Source organism: Psammomys obesus, unplaced genomic scaffold (genome assembly GCF_907164565.1).
Source record: "Psammomys obesus unplaced genomic scaffold, mPsaObe1.curated_primary_1811, whole genome shotgun sequence".
Classification (NCBI taxonomy): Eukaryota; Metazoa; Chordata; class Mammalia; order Rodentia; family Muridae; genus Psammomys; species Psammomys obesus.
The window spans coordinates 480,267-500,364 of record NW_026596240.1 but is presented as its reverse complement, the minus strand read 5'-3'; the positions used below and the strand labels follow the sequence as shown (position 1 = coordinate 500,364).

Genomic DNA, 20,098 nt, shown 5'->3' with positions numbered 1-20,098 from the left:
GTGAATGAAAGCAAAGTACACTGCTTAATTATTTTGAATCGCACTGATTCTTTCCGCTCTCTCTTGATGCAACTACTGTGGTTTGTTTGCTTGTTTGTTTGTTTTTTAAATTATGTGTGTGGCCTCAGAACTAAATCAATTTTGACAGCCTATGAAGGGCTACATCTAATTTTACCTCATCTGTCTGTTGATTTTTATTTTTTATTATTTTATGTGTGTGGGGGTTTCTCTTGCATCACTTGCACGTGTGATGGGGATGGAGGTCGAAAGAGAGAGTTGGGTCCCATTCTCTCCCCCAATCTAGGGCCAAGAGTAAATGTATTACAGATGGTTTTGAGCTGTCCTGCGGGTGCTGGGAACTGAACTCCAGAAAAGCAGCCAATGCTTTGAACTGATCCAGTCTCCAGCTCTAGACTGATTGTCTGATATAACTAATTACTATATATTTATAATATCTGAAAATACACAAAGTGAATAAATTGTACTAAATAATAATAGAAGAAAAACCTGAAAATACATGAAAATAAAAGACTGTTAAGAAAATGAAAGAAACTCATAAGTGGATGCAACAAATAGAGAGAAAATGAACACCGAAGTTTACTGTGCTGCCTGCTCTCGGAGTTCAGCCTTCTCCCGGGGCCTTCCGTAGCTCCTGTCCTGCGGTTGTCCCTCCAGCCATTAGCTCCTCTCCTAAGTGAGGAACCAAAGCACACTTCACAGAAGAAGCCTCCTGCCCCTGAGCCGCAGGATGGTGCTGTCCTGTAGGCCGGACTGAGGCAGGCAGGAAGCCTGGTAGACAGCCCTGTGGATGGTGCTGGATGGGGCTGCTGAGAAACCTTTCTTTGGGAGCATTGTAACAAAAGCTGCTGACTTCTATGGCGTCTTGTGAGTCTCAGTTTTCCTGGCCTACCTAACGGAAGGCACAGAAACACTTTGGAGGAGATCCCCGACTGACCTCTACCCCTCAAAGGGTTGGCCCCTCTGTCCCTCCTGTCAACTCCCTGGCAAGCCTCTGGCTCCATCTGTGCCTCCTACTCAGGAGACTCTGAAACTGATACATGTAGCCACTTAGACAGCAGAGACCACAGGAGGAGGGAAGGGCTGGCAAAACCACCAGACGTCTCTATGCTTTACAAGCCCCAGAGGGGCTCGGTGAGCACGCCCCTTCTCCTTTTCCAAGCCCCTTCTTTCACCCCTCCTCCACGTCCCTCCACGCCCCTCCACGCCCCTCCTCCGCCGCCCTCGTAGGAGCTCCTCCCCAGACTTGGCACTGAACTAGAATCTTTGCGAGGAAAGCGGAATCCTGCGTGCACGTCTCCCACTGGACTCCGGTCACCAGGCAGCTCTGTTCCCCCACGGTAACCTCGCGCGTGTCGTCGCCCCCACCCCCACCCCCGCGCGCTGACATCTGAGTCCTGGGGCCTGTGCTGGTCCCCGCAGCCCAGCCCGGCTTCCCAGCCAGCGTCTAAAGACGAGCCCGGGCTTGGACACAAGCAGCCAGCGCTGGAGGGTTTCTCTTGTTTTCCACCTGCAGCAGGGTTGGGCAGTGCAGAAAGAGACCCGGGACAGTGGGCTGTGTTCAGAGGCTGGGGAGGAGCCTTAGGCCTCTGCGAACCCGCCAGCGGGTGTAGACCTCCCTCCCTGGCCCAGGCCTTGCCCTAACTCCAACTTGAGGCTAGTGAGCTGAAGCTCACCAGGTCTCCATGCCTTCCCAGAAGCCAAAGCCCGCCCCAAAGGTGGATATTACTGTTATTATTATTGATCGTGGTTACCGGCCTCTCTCCACTCTGGAATAAAATCCAGAGAAGTTCCCAAAAGTAATTCTACAATAATGTACCGTGGAGGTCTGAATCCAGAACCTTCATACGCAGTCTAGTGAAGGTTCAGCTGATTCGTTTTTTTTGAGCTTTGCTTTAAAAACAAACAAAACAAAACAAAGAGCTATTAGCTATGTTTCTTGTAGCTTTCATCTGATGTCCCTTGACGTGATCCATCAGAACCGAGACAGCCCTTACGGGCTTGAGCCTGTAAGCTAACCAGGTCAGCTTCTTAAGCGTGTGTTGAGTTCAAGCCAGGCTCTTGCCTCTGTTTCTTGTTCATGGCTTTCTTGGGTTGCAGAATACGGAGCTTACCTTGGTGCCCGGGTACCATTGGTCCATTCCACTGAAGACGGGGTTTTGGGAAAATGTTCTTTTAGATGTTCGAGGTAGCGCCTACCTGCTTCTTCTGCCCTGTCACAGCACCTGCAGTTTGTATGGCTAGGGTTTTTGGTAATAGCTCCCTCATAGCATTTCTTTGCGTCTGGCCCGGGAAAGTTATGCAGCAAGGATTTCAGGGCAGTTCACAGAGGCGCTGACACAGGCCACACAGCATTCCAGAATTCGCTGTGGCTACTGAAGGCACTGCTAATCCTTTGACCTCCTGACCCTACTTCTGCCTTCTGAAAAGCTGAGACAGTGCTGTTTATCCACTGCATTGGGCTTTTGGGATTGTCTGGATTTTGTTCTTTTCATGAACATCTGTGTGGGCTGACTATATATCCCAGATTCCTAAAGTCATTTCTGTGTATACCCATTGTCCCCGCATCACAAATCCACCCAGTTGTACTTAATGATATTCTCGGTTTCAGGAATGTCTGACACACGTGGCTGAGGGTCGCTGTGAAACAAAGTTGTGAACTTATCTAAAGCATGTGGTTTCATTTATTCACTTAGGTACCATTCTGAGGCTTGAACCTTATAGATAGCAGAGTCGTGTTGCAGCGTCAAAGGGTCAGGCTTAGCACACCCTGTCCCTAACTGTGCCCGCCCGTGCATTTGTAGGCAGCTCCCGTAGAACTCACTGTGGACCCACAGGTGTCAGAGCAGCCACAGTTTCAGGGCTGGGGGTGGAGCTCAGTGGCAGAACAAGCCTCCTATAGGCCTGGGGTCCATCTCCAGAGACAGGGGGAGGCCAAAGGGAAGGAAAGGGAAACAAGAATTCTTCCAAGTCAATGTCAGATTTCCCCCTCTTATGGGCCGGGATGCAGAAATGCCTAAGTGGTATTGAGAGTTGTGTATAGTCAAACTGACCCCTGTAGAATACTGGAAACCTTAAATTCTGCTGTTGTCTCTGTCTTATTCAAAGGACCATAAGACCCTGAATCCATGCCAGAGCCAATCAGCCATGGCTAGAGAGAGTTTCAAAGACAGCATGGAAGCTCTACTGCCAGCCTTCTAGAATTAGCTGCAAGACAGGGTGCTGGTTATTGGTAAAAACGCCCAACCATCCTGATTTGAATAAGACTGAGGGGACACACACATTATTCACACCTGCATAAATAATGTATTTTGATCAGATATCTTTCACATTCCTTCCTCTGTGATTCGTTCCCACCATTTGCTTCATGTGCTCTCCCTCTTTAAACAAACAAACAAACAAAGCCACTAAGTCCACTTAGTACATGGAAGTGGGACCATCTACTGGAGCATGCGTAGCCTTTCAGAGCCTGCATCCCTAAAGAAATCCGACTCGCAGCTATCCTGTCATCTGGGTGGTTTCCAGTCCCTGGCTGGTGTGAACAGAACAGCAGTGATCATGGATGAGCAGGTTTCTCTGCAGGAGGATACAGAGTCCTTTGCACATGTACCAGAGATGGTATATCTGGTAGATCCATTTCTAGCTTTATGCGGATTCTCCACACCAGTTTCTATAGTGGCTGCACAAGCTTGCCCTCTCTCTAACAGTGAATAGGTGTCCCCCTTCCCCCACGTCCGCACCGGCACTTACCAATCAGCTGTCCTGGTGTTTTCCTGTCAGGTTAACAGCTACCTGACATTGATCTGATCTTTCTCCATTCCTCACTCTTCTTCATCATTGATAAGGGCTGTGATTCTCTTTTCCCAGCATGCTTCAATATCTGCACGCTCAGTGGAATGTTGCCTGTTTTGATCAGAAGGATCAAGACTCCAGTTAGGGTTGCCATCACCATGTCTGAGATATATACCCCAGTGAGTGGTGGCTCAGAGGTTAGGTCAGAGGACCATGTGTACTCAGCTTCATCCTGTGGGTGCTGGGAACTTGAAGAACAGCTGCCTGTGGACCTGTCCCTCTGCAGGCCTCCAGCATCATGTGGTACACCACCACCCGGGGAATGGCCCCACGGGTCAACTTTGAGGGGGCCCTCTTCTCTGGATATGCACCGGATGGGGGCCTCTATATACCGGAAGAGCTTCCGCAGCTGGACCGAGAGACCCTGCGTCACTGGAGCAAGCTTTCCTATCGCAGCCTGGTGAAGGAGCTGTGCGCCCTCTTCATTGGCCAGGAGCTTATTCCAAGACATGACTTAAATGGTGAGGGCTCCTCAGTCCCCAGCACAGCTCCACACACTCCCTCCTTCAGTTTTCAATTCATCACCAAACCACTAGAAAGAAAGAAAGAAAGAAAGAAAGAAAGAAAGAAAGAAAGAAAGAAAGAAAGAAATTCCTACTTGCCTTTCTCAAATCTTGCAAGCTTTTTCCTGATTCTAGAATTTCAGAATTAGAATATCCAGAATCTTCAGTTACTCTGTTCTGCTTCCACTGAGATGAATGACAAAGTGGCCCACTGAAAAATGATTATTATTTAAAAACATAAAGACTAAGGATTTTCCAGCCATCCCAAATGCTTGTGTCGATGAATGTCTTCCTCATTTGTCAGGACAGCAGATTACTATTTTGTCCTGCTTTGTGTCCTGGGACAGTTTGTCTCCATAATAGGCAACGGATTTCCCCAGAAGACCTCATTTTTAAAGGCAGATTGTGATTCAACAGGTTTTGGAGTATATAGTTACTTTTCAATGCTGTAATAAGTCACTATGAGTAACTTAGAGAAAAAAAGTTTATTTGGGACTTAGAGCTTCGGGGGGTTAGAGTCCATGACCATCACAGTGGGGAACATGGCTGTGTTGGTTCACAGGAGACATTTTAAATGACAAGAAAAAATCCATAGGCTGATGTTTTTAGTCAGGGTTTCTATGGCTGTGATAAAGAACTGTGATCAGAGCAACTTGTGGAGGAAAGGGTTTCTTTCAGCATGTAACTCTCAGATCTCATTGTATCACCAAGGGAAGTCAGAGTCAGGAGCTCAAGGCTGGAACCAAAGCAGAAAGACAGGGAGGAACACGTTTACTGGGTTGCTCTTCCTGGTTTGCTCATCCTTCATCCTTATATACCTGACCCACCTGCCCAGGGTTCGCACCACCCCCAGTGAGCGGGGCAAATCTTACACAGTCATTAAACAAGAAAATACCCCTAAAGAGACTTGCCTACAGACCAATCTGATGGAGGAAATTCTCAGCTGATACTACCTTTTCCCAGATGTGTCTAGGTTTGTATCAAGTTGACAAATACTAACCAGCACATTAGTGGAAGATGCTTGGAGTTAGGGAGAGAAGAGGACCACACAGAATGTGTTCCACTGACTAACACTGATGGCATTGCCTGGACAGTTAGACTTTTTGTTAGACTTTTCAAAGTCACATGAGAATTCTTGACTCAGATTCTGTATTTTAATAAGGTCCCAGATGTGGTCCACAAACAGAAGTTCCTGAAGCTCAGTTCTAAACTGTTGCTAAGTTTGTATATCAACCATGCCCAAGTCCTGACACCACAGTTATGAGATTTAGTATTATAAAGAATAAACTAACAAAACTTACATTTTTAGGGAAGAAAATTAGGAGGTTGAAACTGACTTATTTGTTCTATGACTTGATCTTCTATTGAAATACATGCTTATAAAAAGACTCAAATGAGCTGGAGAAATGGCTCAGAGATTAAGAGCACTTACTGCTCTTCCAGAGGACCTGGATTCAGTTCCCAGAATCCACATAGTGGCTCATAACCATCTCTACCTGTAGCCCCAGGGGATCTGACTCCCCCTTCTGGCATTGTCAGGCGCTGTACACATATGGGACACATATATACATGCAGGCAAAACACCCGTTCACAGAAGATAAATAAAAATAAAATAAAAAGTCCCAGTGAAAAAGCATGCAAAATGAAAACTAGACATTTTTCTAGAGTAACGTATGAGCAGTTTAATAAATGTCCTCCCAGGTTTTTCTAGACCTGTGCAAGTCTGTTCCGAAGTGTGTCATTTAAGATGATATTTTGGGGGAGGAGAGGCTGAGACAATAAGAGAACTTGGAAAGCTAACATCGTCACCTTCTGTTTGATCTCTACTAGATCTGATTGACCGAGCCTTCAGCAGATTCCGCCACAAAGATGTGGTCCATCTGTGCAAGCTTCAGAATGGGCTGAACATATTGGAGTTGTGGCATGGGGTCACATACGCCTTCAAGGACTTGTCCCTGTCCTGCACAGCGCAGTTCCTGCAGTACTTCCTGCAGAAGAGGAAGAAGCATGTCACCATTGTTGTAGGTGGGTGTTGGGAGTGGCAGGTCCTTTAGCACCCTAGCTGGAGGGTGCCCACACACAAGATGCTCTTGATTGACCCTTTTAAGGCTTATGCTATCAGTTCTTAGAGTGGTGGTTCTCAACCTGTGGCTCGCAACTCCTTTGCGGGTCGAATGACCCTTTTACAGGGCTTACCTAAGACAGGCAGAAAACACAGATATTTATATTATGGTCCATACCAGTAGCAAAATTACAGTTATGAAGTAGCAATGGCTGGAGGTCACCACAACATAAGAAACTGTATTAAAGGGTCACAGCATTAGGAAGGTGGCGATCCAGTTTTCAGAGGGTTTCTGACCTGTTTTTATTGCCACAGTTTCTATATTAGTTACTTTTCTTATTGCTGTGACAAAAGCATCTTAAGGAAGGAAGGTTTATTGCTCACAGTTCAGTTCGATAGTACACGTGGCGGGGGAGGTGTTGGGACAGGAGCATGAGGCATCTGGCCACAGTGTCCCCACAGTCAGACGACGTTGCTGCTGGTGCTCAGTTGCTTTCTTCGTTTTGTCCAGGACTGCAGCTACATTCAGGGTCGGTCTTTCCTTTTCAGTCAAACCTTTCTGGAAGCACTCTTATAGACATTCTCAGAGGTGTTTTCCATGGTGATTCTAAGAACCATCAAGTTGACAAGATAAGCTATCACAGTCCCCTTTATCAGTCTGCTGGAGGCTGTGGATCCTTCTCCGAACTGTCTTTTTAGGTGGAAGAGTACCCATTGATGTTCTGAATTTTAATTTATTATAATTTATTCACTTTGTATCCCAGCTATAGCCCCCTCCCTCATCCCCTTTCAATCTACCCTCCCTCCTTCTTCTCCTCCCATGTCCCTCCCCGAGTCCTCTGATAGGGGAGGTCCTCCTCCCCTTCCATCTGACCCTAGCCTATCAGGTCTCATCAGGACTGGCTGCATTGTCTTCCTCTGTGGCCTTGTAAGGCTGCTCCCTCCTCAAGGGGAGATGATCAAAGAGGCAGCCACTAAGTTCACATTAGAGACAACCCCTGACGTGAACTTAAAAATTGTGGTACATTTACCCAATGGAATATTACTCAGCAATTAAAAACAAGGGTGTTCTGAATTTTATCAGCATATCCAAGGACCCTGGGCTAAGTATGAAGCGCCCATCTTTCAAGTATTTGAAAGCCTATGTTGCTGCATTGGACACAGTATTTTAAGGCCAATTCCATTCTTTACCTATTCCCCTTGTTCTGAAGGGAGGGGCTCTCCTTTCTAGGAACTTCTGGGGACACAGGAAGTGCTGCCATTGAGAGTATCCAAGGATCCAAGAATGTAGACATCATAGTTCTGTTGCCCAAAGGCTACTGCTCGAAGATTCAGGAGCTCCAGATGACAACGGTGCTGAAGGAGAACGTCCATGTGTTTGGAGGTAGGCGCAGGCGCTGTGTGGTCCTGGCTTGGCTGGCTGTTTTGGTGGCAGTGGAAGGGGCTAGTCGTGTGCATTGGCTTCTCTCTGGGAAGGATTCTGGCTTCACTGTCTTCACTACCAGCTGGCATATGGCTTTACACCTGCACTTACCATGGTGAACTGTTACAGGTGATTCAGGTGTCTGTCAATGCTACCTCCATTCTGGTCCCGCTTGCCAGTGTCACATGTAGGCAGAACCCTAACTGAAGCCAAACAGCTTGCTCCGTTCTAGGGCATTGAAGTGTCGAGGGCGCAAACATGTTTCATAATTAAATGTGTGTCAGTGTTTGTTGGCAGTCCGTGCCCTTCCTCACAGTACAGTCAGAGAGACCATGAGGGGGTACATGTAGTTTACAGGGCCAAGTAGTAAAGTAGGAAGCTGCCCAGGGCTGCCTACTACCAGTCCCACTGTAGCTGCTTGTATAACGAGGCCTTTGGCTTTCTCATGGGAACGGTAGCATTCTGTGGTTGGAGAAAGGAGAAAACCATGCCTTTTCATGCTACACCAAATATCCAGTCATCAGGAGACTGATGGTGAGGAAGGGAAGGGTGAGGGTTAAATATTTTAATTCTTAGGAAATTGATAGTGGAGAAGAGGGTGAGTATGGGTGGAGTTATAGTTTTATTTTCACCTTTCGCATACTATCTGACCTCACTGACCTCAAGGTGGGGGATAAGAATATGAGGTTTAGAGGTCTTGCTTGGGGTTTTACACACTTTGGCCATGCAGCCTTGCATGGATTTTTTGGTCACTCACTTGATACAAGAAATGTTCGAGCAATAAGTAAAGAAACGTAAGAGCCTGGAGAGATGTTTCAGTGGTTAAGAGTTCTGGCTACTCTATTCTAGCGGACAGAGTTCAATTCCTACCACCCCTATGGCAGCTTACCACTGTCTACAACAGCAGACCCCTTCTGGCCTTCATGGGTACTGCATGCACATGGTACACAGACATACATGCAGGCAAAACATCCATGTACATAAGATAAAACAAATTTAAAAATAGATAAATAAGGTTCAGGTGTGGTGGCTCATGCCTTTAATCCCAGCACTTGGGAGGCAGTGGCAGGTGGATCTTTGTAGACAAGGCCAGCCTGGTCTACAGAATGAATCCAGGACAGCCAGGGTTACACAGAGAAACCCTGTCTTGAAAAATTAATAGTAATAATAATAATAATCATAATCATAATCATAATTCTACAACTTTCCTGGGTCCTGGTATAATTCTGTGGTGCTTTAATGAGAATGGCTTCCACAAGCTCATAGCTTTGAATCCTTGGTGGTGGAACTGTCTGGAAGGATTAGGAGACATGTCATGTTGGAGAAGTTGTGTCACTGGAGGTAGATTTTGAGGTTTCGAAAGCTCAGGCAAGGCCCAATCTCACAACCTCTCTCTCCTCTCTCTCTGTGTCATCAGATGTAAGCTCTCAGCTCCTGCTCCAGTGCCATGTCTGCTGCCACTCTTTCTCCACGATGATTGCTAATTCTCTGAAAGTGTAAACAAGCCCACAGTGCTTACTTAATGCTTCCTTTTATAAGTTGCCTTGGCCATGGTGTCTCAAAAGAACAAACCCCATAGAGAATGTTTTTACTTTAATATACCAGTGTTGACAAGGAGCTCAAACACTGGCAATAAGTCTTGAGAGCAGCAAGAACACCCTTTGTCTGCTTACTCAAGTGCAGAGGAAAAGCCCCTCTGCTCTTTTCTTCAGCAAGCACATGTACATTCCAGTTTAAAGTCCGTGGCTTGGCTAATCCACCGCTGCCAAACTCCTACACATCATATCTAGCCACAGTTTCCTATGGCCATTGTGAGACTTTAATGAACAATGGTTGGGCTCCTGAGGGTCCTGTGCTGTTTCCCAAGCTTGCTAGTCCTGGGTTTAGTGCTTTCTTTTCCTTGCATCAATGCAGAGACTTGCTTTTTGTACTACAGTCCTTCTCTCTTGCCTTGTACAGATATACTGGAAGGCTTTTTTCTAAGGGCACGAATGAAATCACCTGGGGGCTGGAAAACATCATCCATGTGTGAAATAGTGGCAGATTTGTAGCTGCTGATGAATGTAGCATGTCATAACTATTGGTAGAGCTAAGGTGTTTCTGTTTTGTTAGTGGCCTGTGCATCAAGGAAATAGTTCAGTAGGCTTTAGAAACACCAAGTTTGTTTATGAGCTGTGCTGTCCACGTCCTTTTCCTTCTTAGGGCCTTCTGGCTTGACTGTTAGGAGGATGTGTGTATATTCAGGAGCTAATAGAAAATACGTTTTTTCCCTTTGTGAGCTCAAGGAGAAGGGTGGACCCCATGGACGCCGAGTTTAAACTTTGTTGATTCATCATCATTATTTGTGTAATGAGAGAGATGCACATGACACAGGACCACATGGAGGTCAGAGAACAGCCCTGTGGGGCACCTCCTTCCTTCTGCCTTTACATGGGCACCAGAGAACTCAGGCCACCAAGCTCTGTGCCATTGTATGTTGGAAGTTCATGGTTTTATTTTATTTTGAGTTTACTTTGGATTATAGTTAAGAGATTGCCTTGAGTCTCAGAAGAGATGTTGGACTTTGGATCTTTCAACAGTGGTGAGACTGGAAGGCTACACAGGCTTTTTAAGTTGGCTTAAATGCATTTTGCATTATGATATGGCCACAAGCCCAAGAGAGTCAAGAAGTAGAATGTGGTGGTTTGAATGAGAATGGCTGCCATTCTCATATATTTGAGTGCTTGGTCCCCAGTTGGCAGAACTGCTTGAGAGAGATTAGATGTGGCCTTGATAGAGCTGTGTCACTGGGGTGTGTTTCGAGGTTTCAGAAGCCCACAGCCACTCCCAGGCGGCTCTCCCTGCCTCGTCAGCTACTGCTCCAGCACCATGCCTGCCTGCTGGCTGCCATGTTCATAGCCATAATAGTCATGGACTTGAAGCTTCTGAAACTGTACGCTCCCAAAATCTCCTTCTTCTACAAGTTGCCTCAGGCATAGAATCTTATAACAGCAACAGAAAAGTCAAAAAGACACACAACAAGTATCATACCCAACTACTGGATTTATAAAGGTAAAAATTTCCATATACATTGTATGCTTCCTAAGCACCAAATACTTAGTAAGCAGTGGGTGTTTATTGGTTATATTATATTGGGTTTTTTAAACTGGAAGTAACAGAAAATCCAACTCAGACCATCTGAAAGAAGAGTTCCCAGCGTCTATAGCTGGATGTCCCAGATGCAGCAGGCTCTCACTTGATTAGTTCTGAGACTCAACATTACCTCCAAGAACCCAAGTGATTCCAAGTCTCTGTTCTGCCCTCATGGTCCTAGAATCCTTTCTCTTGCAGTCACAATATGGAGAGTTGAGGTAACCAGGTCTCCCTTTTCCTGTAGCTCTCTTTGAAAAAGCACTGGCCATTTCTCTAGTACCCCAGCAAATGTCCTTTTGAGTCTTAGGAACCTGAACTTCTCACAGGTCCATCTTGGACCCAACCCTTGACCCCATGGACATGACAGGCACAAATTGGCTTGGCCGAGGCAAAGGAATGGAGACACCACTAGTGGATCGGGTTGCTTGGAGTTCACGTAGGCACTTACAGCTGGTCCCCTGCCTTTCTTACTGCTATAATATGATGAGGAGAGAAGTGTTTACAACCCGAATGGCTGTCTTGGTGCTTTTTCCCAGTAGCCTTCACTCCCTCCAGGTATGGACCCAAATGGAGAATTAGATGCCGGTATCAGGTAAGGGTCAATACCGGTACAATTACTGAGGCAGCTAGACTGGGGTGCTGGTGTTAGAGTGGTGGATAATTTACCCGATAACTCACCCCTTAAGTTAAACCAGTGTGCACACCTAGCCTCAGGGAGAAGTTCTGCCCAAGCAAGCTTACCTAGCACATAGGAGCAGGGATCACGACACCCACACTTGACCCACAGGGGAGAAGGGACCATTTGCCCCCAGCCTCAGTTCACATTCCCTCAGTTGGGCAAACAGTCCCTTTTCTTTCCAGGAGAGTGAAGGACATACTCTTTGCAAAATAGCAAAAGCTTGAGATACACGGGAATTCTTTTCCCAATATCCCAGAAGGTTGATGTTTTCTATCTTATTTTATAGAATGCAAGACCATTGGAAATGGTTTCACAACGTTTTCTTTCCTCCCAAGTAAAGACAAATACTCAGGATCACAAGAACAAGAGAGCTAGATTCTACCCCTAAGGAGCTTGTACAGAGCCTGGAAAGCCAGGCCAAGTCATGTACATGTGAAAGAAACAAAGGATGAGCCAGATGGGAGAAGATGGGCCAAACCTGGGAGGGCCCTGGGAAAGTCTGGGGTTCCTGCCAGGGGCTGCTACTGCTCCTGAGAGCTGTTCTCTCTCTCCTGGTAGTGGAAGGAAACAGTGATGAGCTTGACGAACCCATCAAGGCCTTGTTTGCTGATGAGGCTTTTGTCCAGAGGCACAACCTGATGAGCTTGAACTCCATCAACTGGTCTCGGGTGCTGGTGCAGATGGCGCACCACTTCTTCGCTTATTTTCAGTGTGCACCCTCCTTGGACAGGCACCCCCTGCCCCCTGTGGAAGTGGTTGTGCCAACAGGGGCTGGAGGGAACCTTGCAGGTAAGGAGACTCTGGGATGGAAATGGACTTTCCAAAAAGCATCCAGGCTTTCACACCGTCTTCTGCCTACAAACATGGAGAGAAAGAAGGCTATGTTTTATTCTAAAGAGGACAGCAAACCACATGAGATGCCTTCTAACTTGCAGAGGCTGGGGGCAAAACATTCCAGGGTCCTGCCGCGGAAGGAGACTGAGAGGTCAACCCTGGGAGGTCTCAGCAGCCTAGCCTGAGCTTACTCTTACAACAGCTAATAGACGGTAACCAAGGCTCAGCCACCAAACAGCCTTTCCCAAAATTTGCACTTTATTCCACGTCTGCCCACTGCCTCCTGAGGGACACTCTGTGCCATTGCACTATGTGTTCTCAACACCCAGGGAGCATGTGAGGTGGGAGGGTCCTGGCATCAGGAGTGTGGCCTTGGCTCTGCCCTTTTACTAGCTGAATGATTGGTGGCATTTCTCAGACTTAACTCCTGAGCTATAAAAGGAGACTGGCTGGCCCATCACATGCTCAGAGCCACCTGTGAGGAGGAAGTATGACAGTTGGGTGCACCTGAGCTTTGGACAGGGAAAGTGCTGTCCAGCCATCTGGCACCACAAACTAACAAACACTCTCAGGCATTAACTCTGCATTAGTTGCTGTTGTTCTAAGTGCTTTTTAAGGGTTAATGACTTCATGGGACCGGGCCAACATGGCTGTCTCCTATGTACATGGACCCCTACAGATACCAAAATCTGCAGATGTTCAAGTCCCTTATGTAAAATGGCATGGCCTTTGTGTATAACCTATGTACACACACACCTATATGTACTTAGCATCACCTCTTGATGATGTAAAATAATTAATACAGTATGCAAATGTTATCTAAATGGCCACTGTGCTTTAGGGAGTAATGGCAAGAAAGGATCTCAGCATGTTTAATAGATGCCCTTTTTTTTTTTTTTTCTTTTGAGATGGGTTCTCACTGTGTAACTCAGGCTGCACTTGAATTCAGTATAGCCCAGGCTGGCCTTGGATGTCTCCATCCTCCTGCCTCAGATTCCTAAATACTAAGAATATGGGATGTATCACCACACCCTGCTTCAGATACTTTTGATTTGTGGTCAGTTGAGTCTGTAGATGCAGACACCATGTTTCCAGCGTCCACCTGTGCTGTTCTTACCTTTGTAGAATGAGGAGCCTGAGGTAAAGAGAGGCTAGCTCATCCCTGTTTGCACAGCTTGTTCATAGTGGAGCCAAGCTGACATCGAGGGGAGGCTTGAGTTTACATCTTTGCCATCACTCAAGGAGGCAATGGTGTTAGTGTTTCTGGTAGCTCTGTCGTCTCTGGTGTTGCTTGTCAAGGTACCAGGGATAATGAGGTGAGATGACAAAATCATCTTAGTGGTTAGGAGAGCCCTGACTTTTTGAGGGAGGTAGAGGTGACAGTGGGCTGGCAGTTAGGCAAGGAAGGCTGGTTCCCCACCACTCAGAACATGACACCCAGGGTGCCTCCCTTTTGTGTCACCTTCCAGGTAGCAATACCCTCTGTAGCTGTGCCCTCCCTCTACCTGGCACAAAATAAACACATGGACAATACCCATAGACACCCATGTGGCGTGTCTCCACAAGGACCAGTTCAACCTTAAGTCTTTGGGCCCTCCTGAGCTTCCATTTTCCCTTGTCACTGAAGAACACTGTGATGCTTCCATAGGGCTCAAGTGATATAAGAGTGGGAACAGGCTTTACAAAATTAAGTGTGATATTGGTGAAACATTCCTCCTCTCCCCCCTCCAAAAATAGGGGCCTGGAGAGAGAACTTGGTAGATAAAGTGTTTGCCACACAAGTCTGAGGACCTGAGTTTGGATCTTGAGAAGCCACAGACCAACATATGTGATAGTACATACTGTAATCCTAGTGTTCCTACAGCAAGATGTCAGAGACTGGAGCATTCCCAGAAGCTGTGGGTCACTAGCCTGGCATGTCAACAGGAACAACTAGAGTACCCCCCCCACACACACACAAAAAAAAAAGATGGAGCAAAAGACATGGGCTCTGCCATTTTGCCTGTAGTACCTTCACTCCCTCTCCTGCAGTGGGTTGACTCACAAAACTTCATATGTAGGTTAATTTCTGGTAGGTGGCAGAAACAAAGAACAGGGCGCCATGACCCTCCTCCTCCTCCTTGTCTTCCTCTTCTCCGATCTTTTATCTTCATTCCCATCTTCTCTATTGTCATTTTCACACAGCAAAAGGTTTATGTTTTTATTAACCTCAAATTAAAAATAATTCTTTGTCTCTGTCCAAAAATCCTGTTGTCTTCCTGTCTTGTCCCAAGCTGGGTGCATTGCTCAGAAGATGGGCCTGCCCATCTGCCTGGCTGTGACAGTGAATCGCAATGACATCATTCACAGGACTGTGCAGAAGGGAGAGTTCTCTCTGTGTGACGTCAAACCAAGCCTGGCATCTGCTATGGACATTCAGGTGGGCCTGTGGGAGAAGAGAAAGTCTGGTCTGGACAGATGTTGGTGGGGCAGGATGGCTAAGGGTTGGAAGGAGGGTGGCCTATGATTCTGCCTCTCCATTCAGGTGCCCTACAACATGGAGAGGATCTTCTGGCTGCTCTCTGGCTCTGACAGCCAGGCAACAAGGGCCCTCATGGAACAGTTTGAAAAAACCCAAAGTCTGCACCTACCAGAGGAGCTACATAGCAAGGTTGGTCACTGGCTACACTCTAAGGGGTTGGGGAATCGGGGTCTGTGTGATCTCCCCAGCCAGCAGCATGACCAGAGAGGCAAGAAAGCAATTCGGGTTAACAGCACTCAGTAGACGGTGCTGGTTCAAAGTTCTGGAGTCTGACCTCTGATGTTTGATTTTAGGCACATTTTAAGCACAGCGCAATGTGATGAATGTTATTTTTGTAATCATTAACTCAGTCCCATGTGCACAGCAAAGCATATTTTGTTCTTGAGGAACAGAATAAGCTACATACAGATCAGACATAACTACATCAAAACTCATTGTAAAGTCCATAAAGATTGGTTCTATAGATTGACTGATAAGTGTCTCGGGGAGGATCCAGTGCTGGAGAAGTCTCTACCACTCAGAGCGAAGGTCACCAGACTAGTAAGTAAGTCTCCACCCTACCTTCTAGGTAGATAGCACTGATTACATTCCTTGTCTTGAAGGAACACGTTAACATTCCAGGTTCCCCTGGTGCATATCTGTGAGCACAGAGACCTTTGTGCCTCCCACAGCGTCCCATGGAGGAAGGAAAGGACAGGCTTGAGGTTTGGAAGTCTGGGAGAGGGCAGGAGACACCTGGCCTTTGAGTGTCTTCTTTGAACCAGGAACTTTGACATTTAGCACTGACTGAATGAGGAGAGTCAGTTGTGAAACACTAAGCTAGTTTTCCAAATGCAGCATCTCCGTTTCCTCATCTGTAGAGTGAGAATAAGAATGCCTGTCTCATAAGGTTGCTGTGAGATTGGAGTCAAAGATAAGTGAGAGACACTTCCCATCCTGCTGGAAATATACAGCTCCATACAGTTACTATTTCTATTTTTAGTGTTGTTAATTTCCAATAATAGCAACAACTATACAACAAGGACAAAGCTATTCTACCCTTTCAGTATGGACAGAGAGCACAGCTCCTGCTGACCTTTATCATCCTCATTTGTCCTTGTCTCTGTCTTTCTTATAGTGAAGGAGAAATTTTATTTAATTAATAAGAAAGTTTTATTTATTTTAGGAAGTTAGTTAGAAGGCATTGCTTTATTTAAATGCAACCTGGGGCCATTTTCTGGGAACTCAGGGATGGACCTGGCCAGAGACCATCTTCCTGGACAGTATTTAATTAAAATTTGCTTCAAATGGAGAGGGGGTGCTGGAGAGATGACTCAGTGGTTAAAAGCCCTGGCTATTCTTCCGGAGGTCCTGAGTTCAATTCCCAGCAACCAAATGGCAGTTCACAACCATCTATAACGGTATCTGATGCCCTCTTCTGACAGGCAGGCACATATACAGATAGAGCACTCATATAAATAAATAAATAAATAAATAAATAATAGACAGATAAATAAATAAATAGATAAATAAGTAAATAAATAAATAAATAAATAAGAACATCGTGCAATAGAGAGATAGATAAGTAGATAGATGATAGATAGATAGATAGATAGATAGATAGATAGGTAGATAGATAGCAGGCCTGATGATAGGTTCTTCTTTTACAGGATATCCTAAATTTCTGTACCTCATTCCCACTCAGTGGTCCTGTGAGCTCTGTATCCCTCCACTGGGTGATGGGAACCACATTACCGTACTAAAGCTCTAATGATCACAAAGGTTTAGACTATGCCCGTTCTAGCTTGCACAGTCTGGTTTTACCTCGGTGTCTTCCACTTAAAGAAAACCCTTATTTGCCAACTTGGCCTTCACAGTTTTTTAACTTAGTCTTTTATATGACCTAATTGTCCATCGTTGGTGTCTCTATTGAGGGGATCTTCTCAAAACCAGACACAGTTATTTGGGTTGAGCTATACCCTTGAAGACCAGAGTGGCACTTTCCTATTTTAGAGAATCTATGCTGCTTTTATTAAACAAACCAAAAAAATCCATTATTTAACATGTTTGCCTGTGTGTATGTATGTGTACCACATGCATACAGTGCCTGTGGAAGCCAGAAGAGGGCATCAGATCCCCTGGAATGGGAGTTACATGTGGTTGTGAGCCACCATGTGGGTGCTGAGAACTGATCCTGGGTCCTCTGCAAGAGCAGCCAGTGCTCTGCATAGCTGAGCCATCTCCCCAGCCTTAGGCTGCTTTTGACATAGCCAAACATTTGTCGGCCCATGGTTTGTGCAGACATCAATATTCCTTCTCCTTATGTAAATGACATCCTTCATTAAAAGTGAACACTATCCCCTGTTTCTTCCTTTTCTCCCTGGCTGTACTCAAAGGACACTGCATTTGCTGAAAGGGCAAACATCCATCCATCCATCCATCCATCCATCCATCCATCCATTCATATTATCTATCTGCTATGGTTAAGAATGTTGTTAGGTACTGGAAATACAAAGAAAAAGTACAGCTATCTTACACAGTAATGCATCTCAGTGGCAGAGCAAATGTTTAAAATGCATTAGGCCCTGCATTCAATCCTCAGAACTGGGAAAAGGAGGAAGAGGAGGAGGAGGAGAAAGAGGAAAAAATTTGGTTGCCATCTCTGACCATAACCAGGAAGTAGCTATCTAAGCAGTCTATAAACCACATGATCTCTGATGTCGTTAAGTACATGCAGGATGTTTGCTATGTTACAAGCATGCAGAACATCTTCAGAGAATGGCCTGGCATGCCAAACATCCTCAGGGAACACTGGCAAGAGTCTTCCTCTGCCTGTGAGTACTAGAAGGTTTCCCAGGGGAGGTGCTCCTAAGCAGGGTAGGAACTGACAGGGTAGTTCTCATGCTATAAATGTTTGGACACCCATAATTTGTGTTGCGTCCTGCTGGAGAATGAGACTGTGCTGATTAGATTCATTTGCTTAAACACATGGAGGGGTACCCAAATCTTCTATGAATCCTTCTGCTAAGTAGGCTCAAAACTGTAATTGGCTCAAAACTAGAAAATTGATTTTGCTATGAGCTAGGCCAGTATTCAGTCTGGACCATCCAGCTGAGTTCCTGGTGTTGGTGTGACTATGTGTGTAACAGGGTTTTAGTCCTTCTGTGACTCGCCGAGCCGACATCCACTCCTGACCCCTGACCCTTCTTCAGCTTTCAGAGGCAATGACATCTGAGTCGGTATCTGATGAGGCCATCACCCAGACCATGGGCCGCTGCTGGGAGGAGAACAAGTATCTACTGTGCCCCCACTCAGCTACAGCAGTGAACTACCATTACAAGCAGACTGATGGTGGGCAGTCCAGGTACCAGCAGTGCAGTCTGGGGCACTGGGAGCAGGCCTCCTTTCCAAGCAGGGTAAAGGAGAATGACATTAGCAGGCACGGTGGTTCTGTGCCCAAGAACTAGACCTGTGCTTAGATGTGTGAACTGTAGCCTAGGTTATGAGGGGAGGTGATGGCTGAGCTGGGTCTTTATTGGGATGCTTTGCAGGGATACAGTTAAGTTCAAGGTATTTACTAATCATGTCTTTGTCTCTCTCTGCTCTCTGCCACACCCTATGCTAACCTTTCCTCTGGTCCTCACTCTGTCTTCTCCTTTCCCATCCTTCTGCCTATTCTCCCCCTTCCTGGCCAATCCTCTGTAGCATCCCCAGGTGCTGCCTGGCCCCTGCCTCTGCAGCCAAATTCCCAGAAACTGTCCAGGCCGCTGGGCTGACTCCCCAGACTCCTGCAGAGATCCTAGCCCTGGAGCACAAGGAGACACGCTGCATCCTGATGCGGAGGGGAGAGGACTGGACACAGATGTTGCGGGACACAATTGAGGGCCTGTCCCAGCGGTGGACAGCTTGTGCAGGGAACCCCTCAGAATAGCCATCCTGGAACTGGTTTGAAGACTCATGTCCCAGGGCTGGCTGGGACAAGATAGTAGCTAAGAACTCTCACTGCTCTTCCAGGGGACCCAAGTTTAGTTCCAAGCACCTATGTCAGATGGCTCACAACTATGTTATAACTCCAGGAGTTCTGACACCTCTGGCCTCTGTGGGCAGTGCACTTGTGCACAGATACACACACCTATGTATGATTAAAAATAATAAAAATAAATATTTTTAAAGTTTCTTGTCCCGGCTGAATGTAGTGACACACGTCTTTAATGCCAGCATTTGGAGGAAGAGACAGGCAGGTCTCTGTGAGTTCTAGATCAGCCTGGTCTACACGGAAAGTTCCAGTGCCGCCAGATCCATGTCCATCTGTTGCACCATGCTGGCTCAGCAGAGCAGGCTGGAGCCAGGGAAGCCTGTGCTGGTGATGTGGACAGAAGGCATTGGTGTACCAACCAAGCCATCTGGCTTTTCAGTTATTATGTTACTAGGTTCAGGTATTATTGCTACAGGAGAAGTTTCAGGCAAATGCAAGCCCACAAGTGGCAGTGCAGCGGCAGCCCTCATGCCTTGGATGGTGGACTTTCCTCTAGAAAGACAGGTAGAAGTAAGTAGAGGAAGTTTGGTTGTTTGTTTTTGTTTTGGGTACTAGATGATGCTATTGCTCCCCACCCCCTTATGGCTGCTTGGGCCTCAGGAACTTCTCCCCAGAGATTTGAGAATGGCAGGACCAGTCTGATGGGTGTGTCCCATCGGAACATGCCAGAGCCACATCTCTGCGGTACCTGAGTCCTGAAGGAAAGGCTGCCGGGAGCCCACGACTGGAAAGGTAGCCATTGAGAACCAGCGTTCAGTAGGGAAGAGTGGGGATGCTGAACCTACTGGGGGCAGGGATGGCAGTGACCCCTAGAGCCATATCACAGGTTCTGGAACTCTGCCATCCACAGTCAGACACATGCAACCTCTAAGGTTCCACAAACTCACTGTCCGGGGGCCACTATACCGACTGAGACCTACGAATATGTCTTGAATTTTGTTTTGCGTCTGTGTGTGTTACTGGAGGCATCTGCTGCCTAGGGCAGACTAGCCGGCCTTCAGACTTACTGGGATCCCCTGTCTTTGCCTCCCATCTTGCTGTACGAGTGCTGTGTAACTG

The 20,098-nt window shown here is 46.6% G+C and overlaps 1 protein-coding gene across 2 annotated transcripts; it reads left to right on the top strand.

Moving 5' to 3' along the window:
- Nucleotides 1-1,263: 1,263 nt before the first annotated feature.
- Nucleotides 1,264-19,175, top strand: Thnsl2 (threonine synthase like 2). Of its 2 annotated transcripts, none has more exons than XM_055596462.1 (9): nt 1,264-1,358; nt 4,097-4,331; nt 6,204-6,398; nt 7,667-7,819; nt 12,228-12,458; nt 14,777-14,922; nt 15,028-15,153; nt 18,216-18,367; nt 18,709-19,175. In XM_055596462.1, the coding sequence occupies exons 2-9, from the start codon at nt 4,109-4,111 to the stop codon at nt 18,932-18,934; spliced, it is 1,452 nt and encodes a 483-aa protein (XP_055452437.1). In that variant the 5' UTR covers nt 1,264-1,358; nt 4,097-4,108; the 3' UTR covers nt 18,935-19,175. The 2 variants fall into 2 exon arrangements, with proteins under 2 accessions (XP_055452437.1, XP_055452440.1); XM_055596465.1 differs by lacking the exon at nt 1,264-1,358 and adding an exon at nt 1,979-2,040.
- The last annotated feature ends 923 nt before the right edge of the window (nt 19,176-20,098 follow it).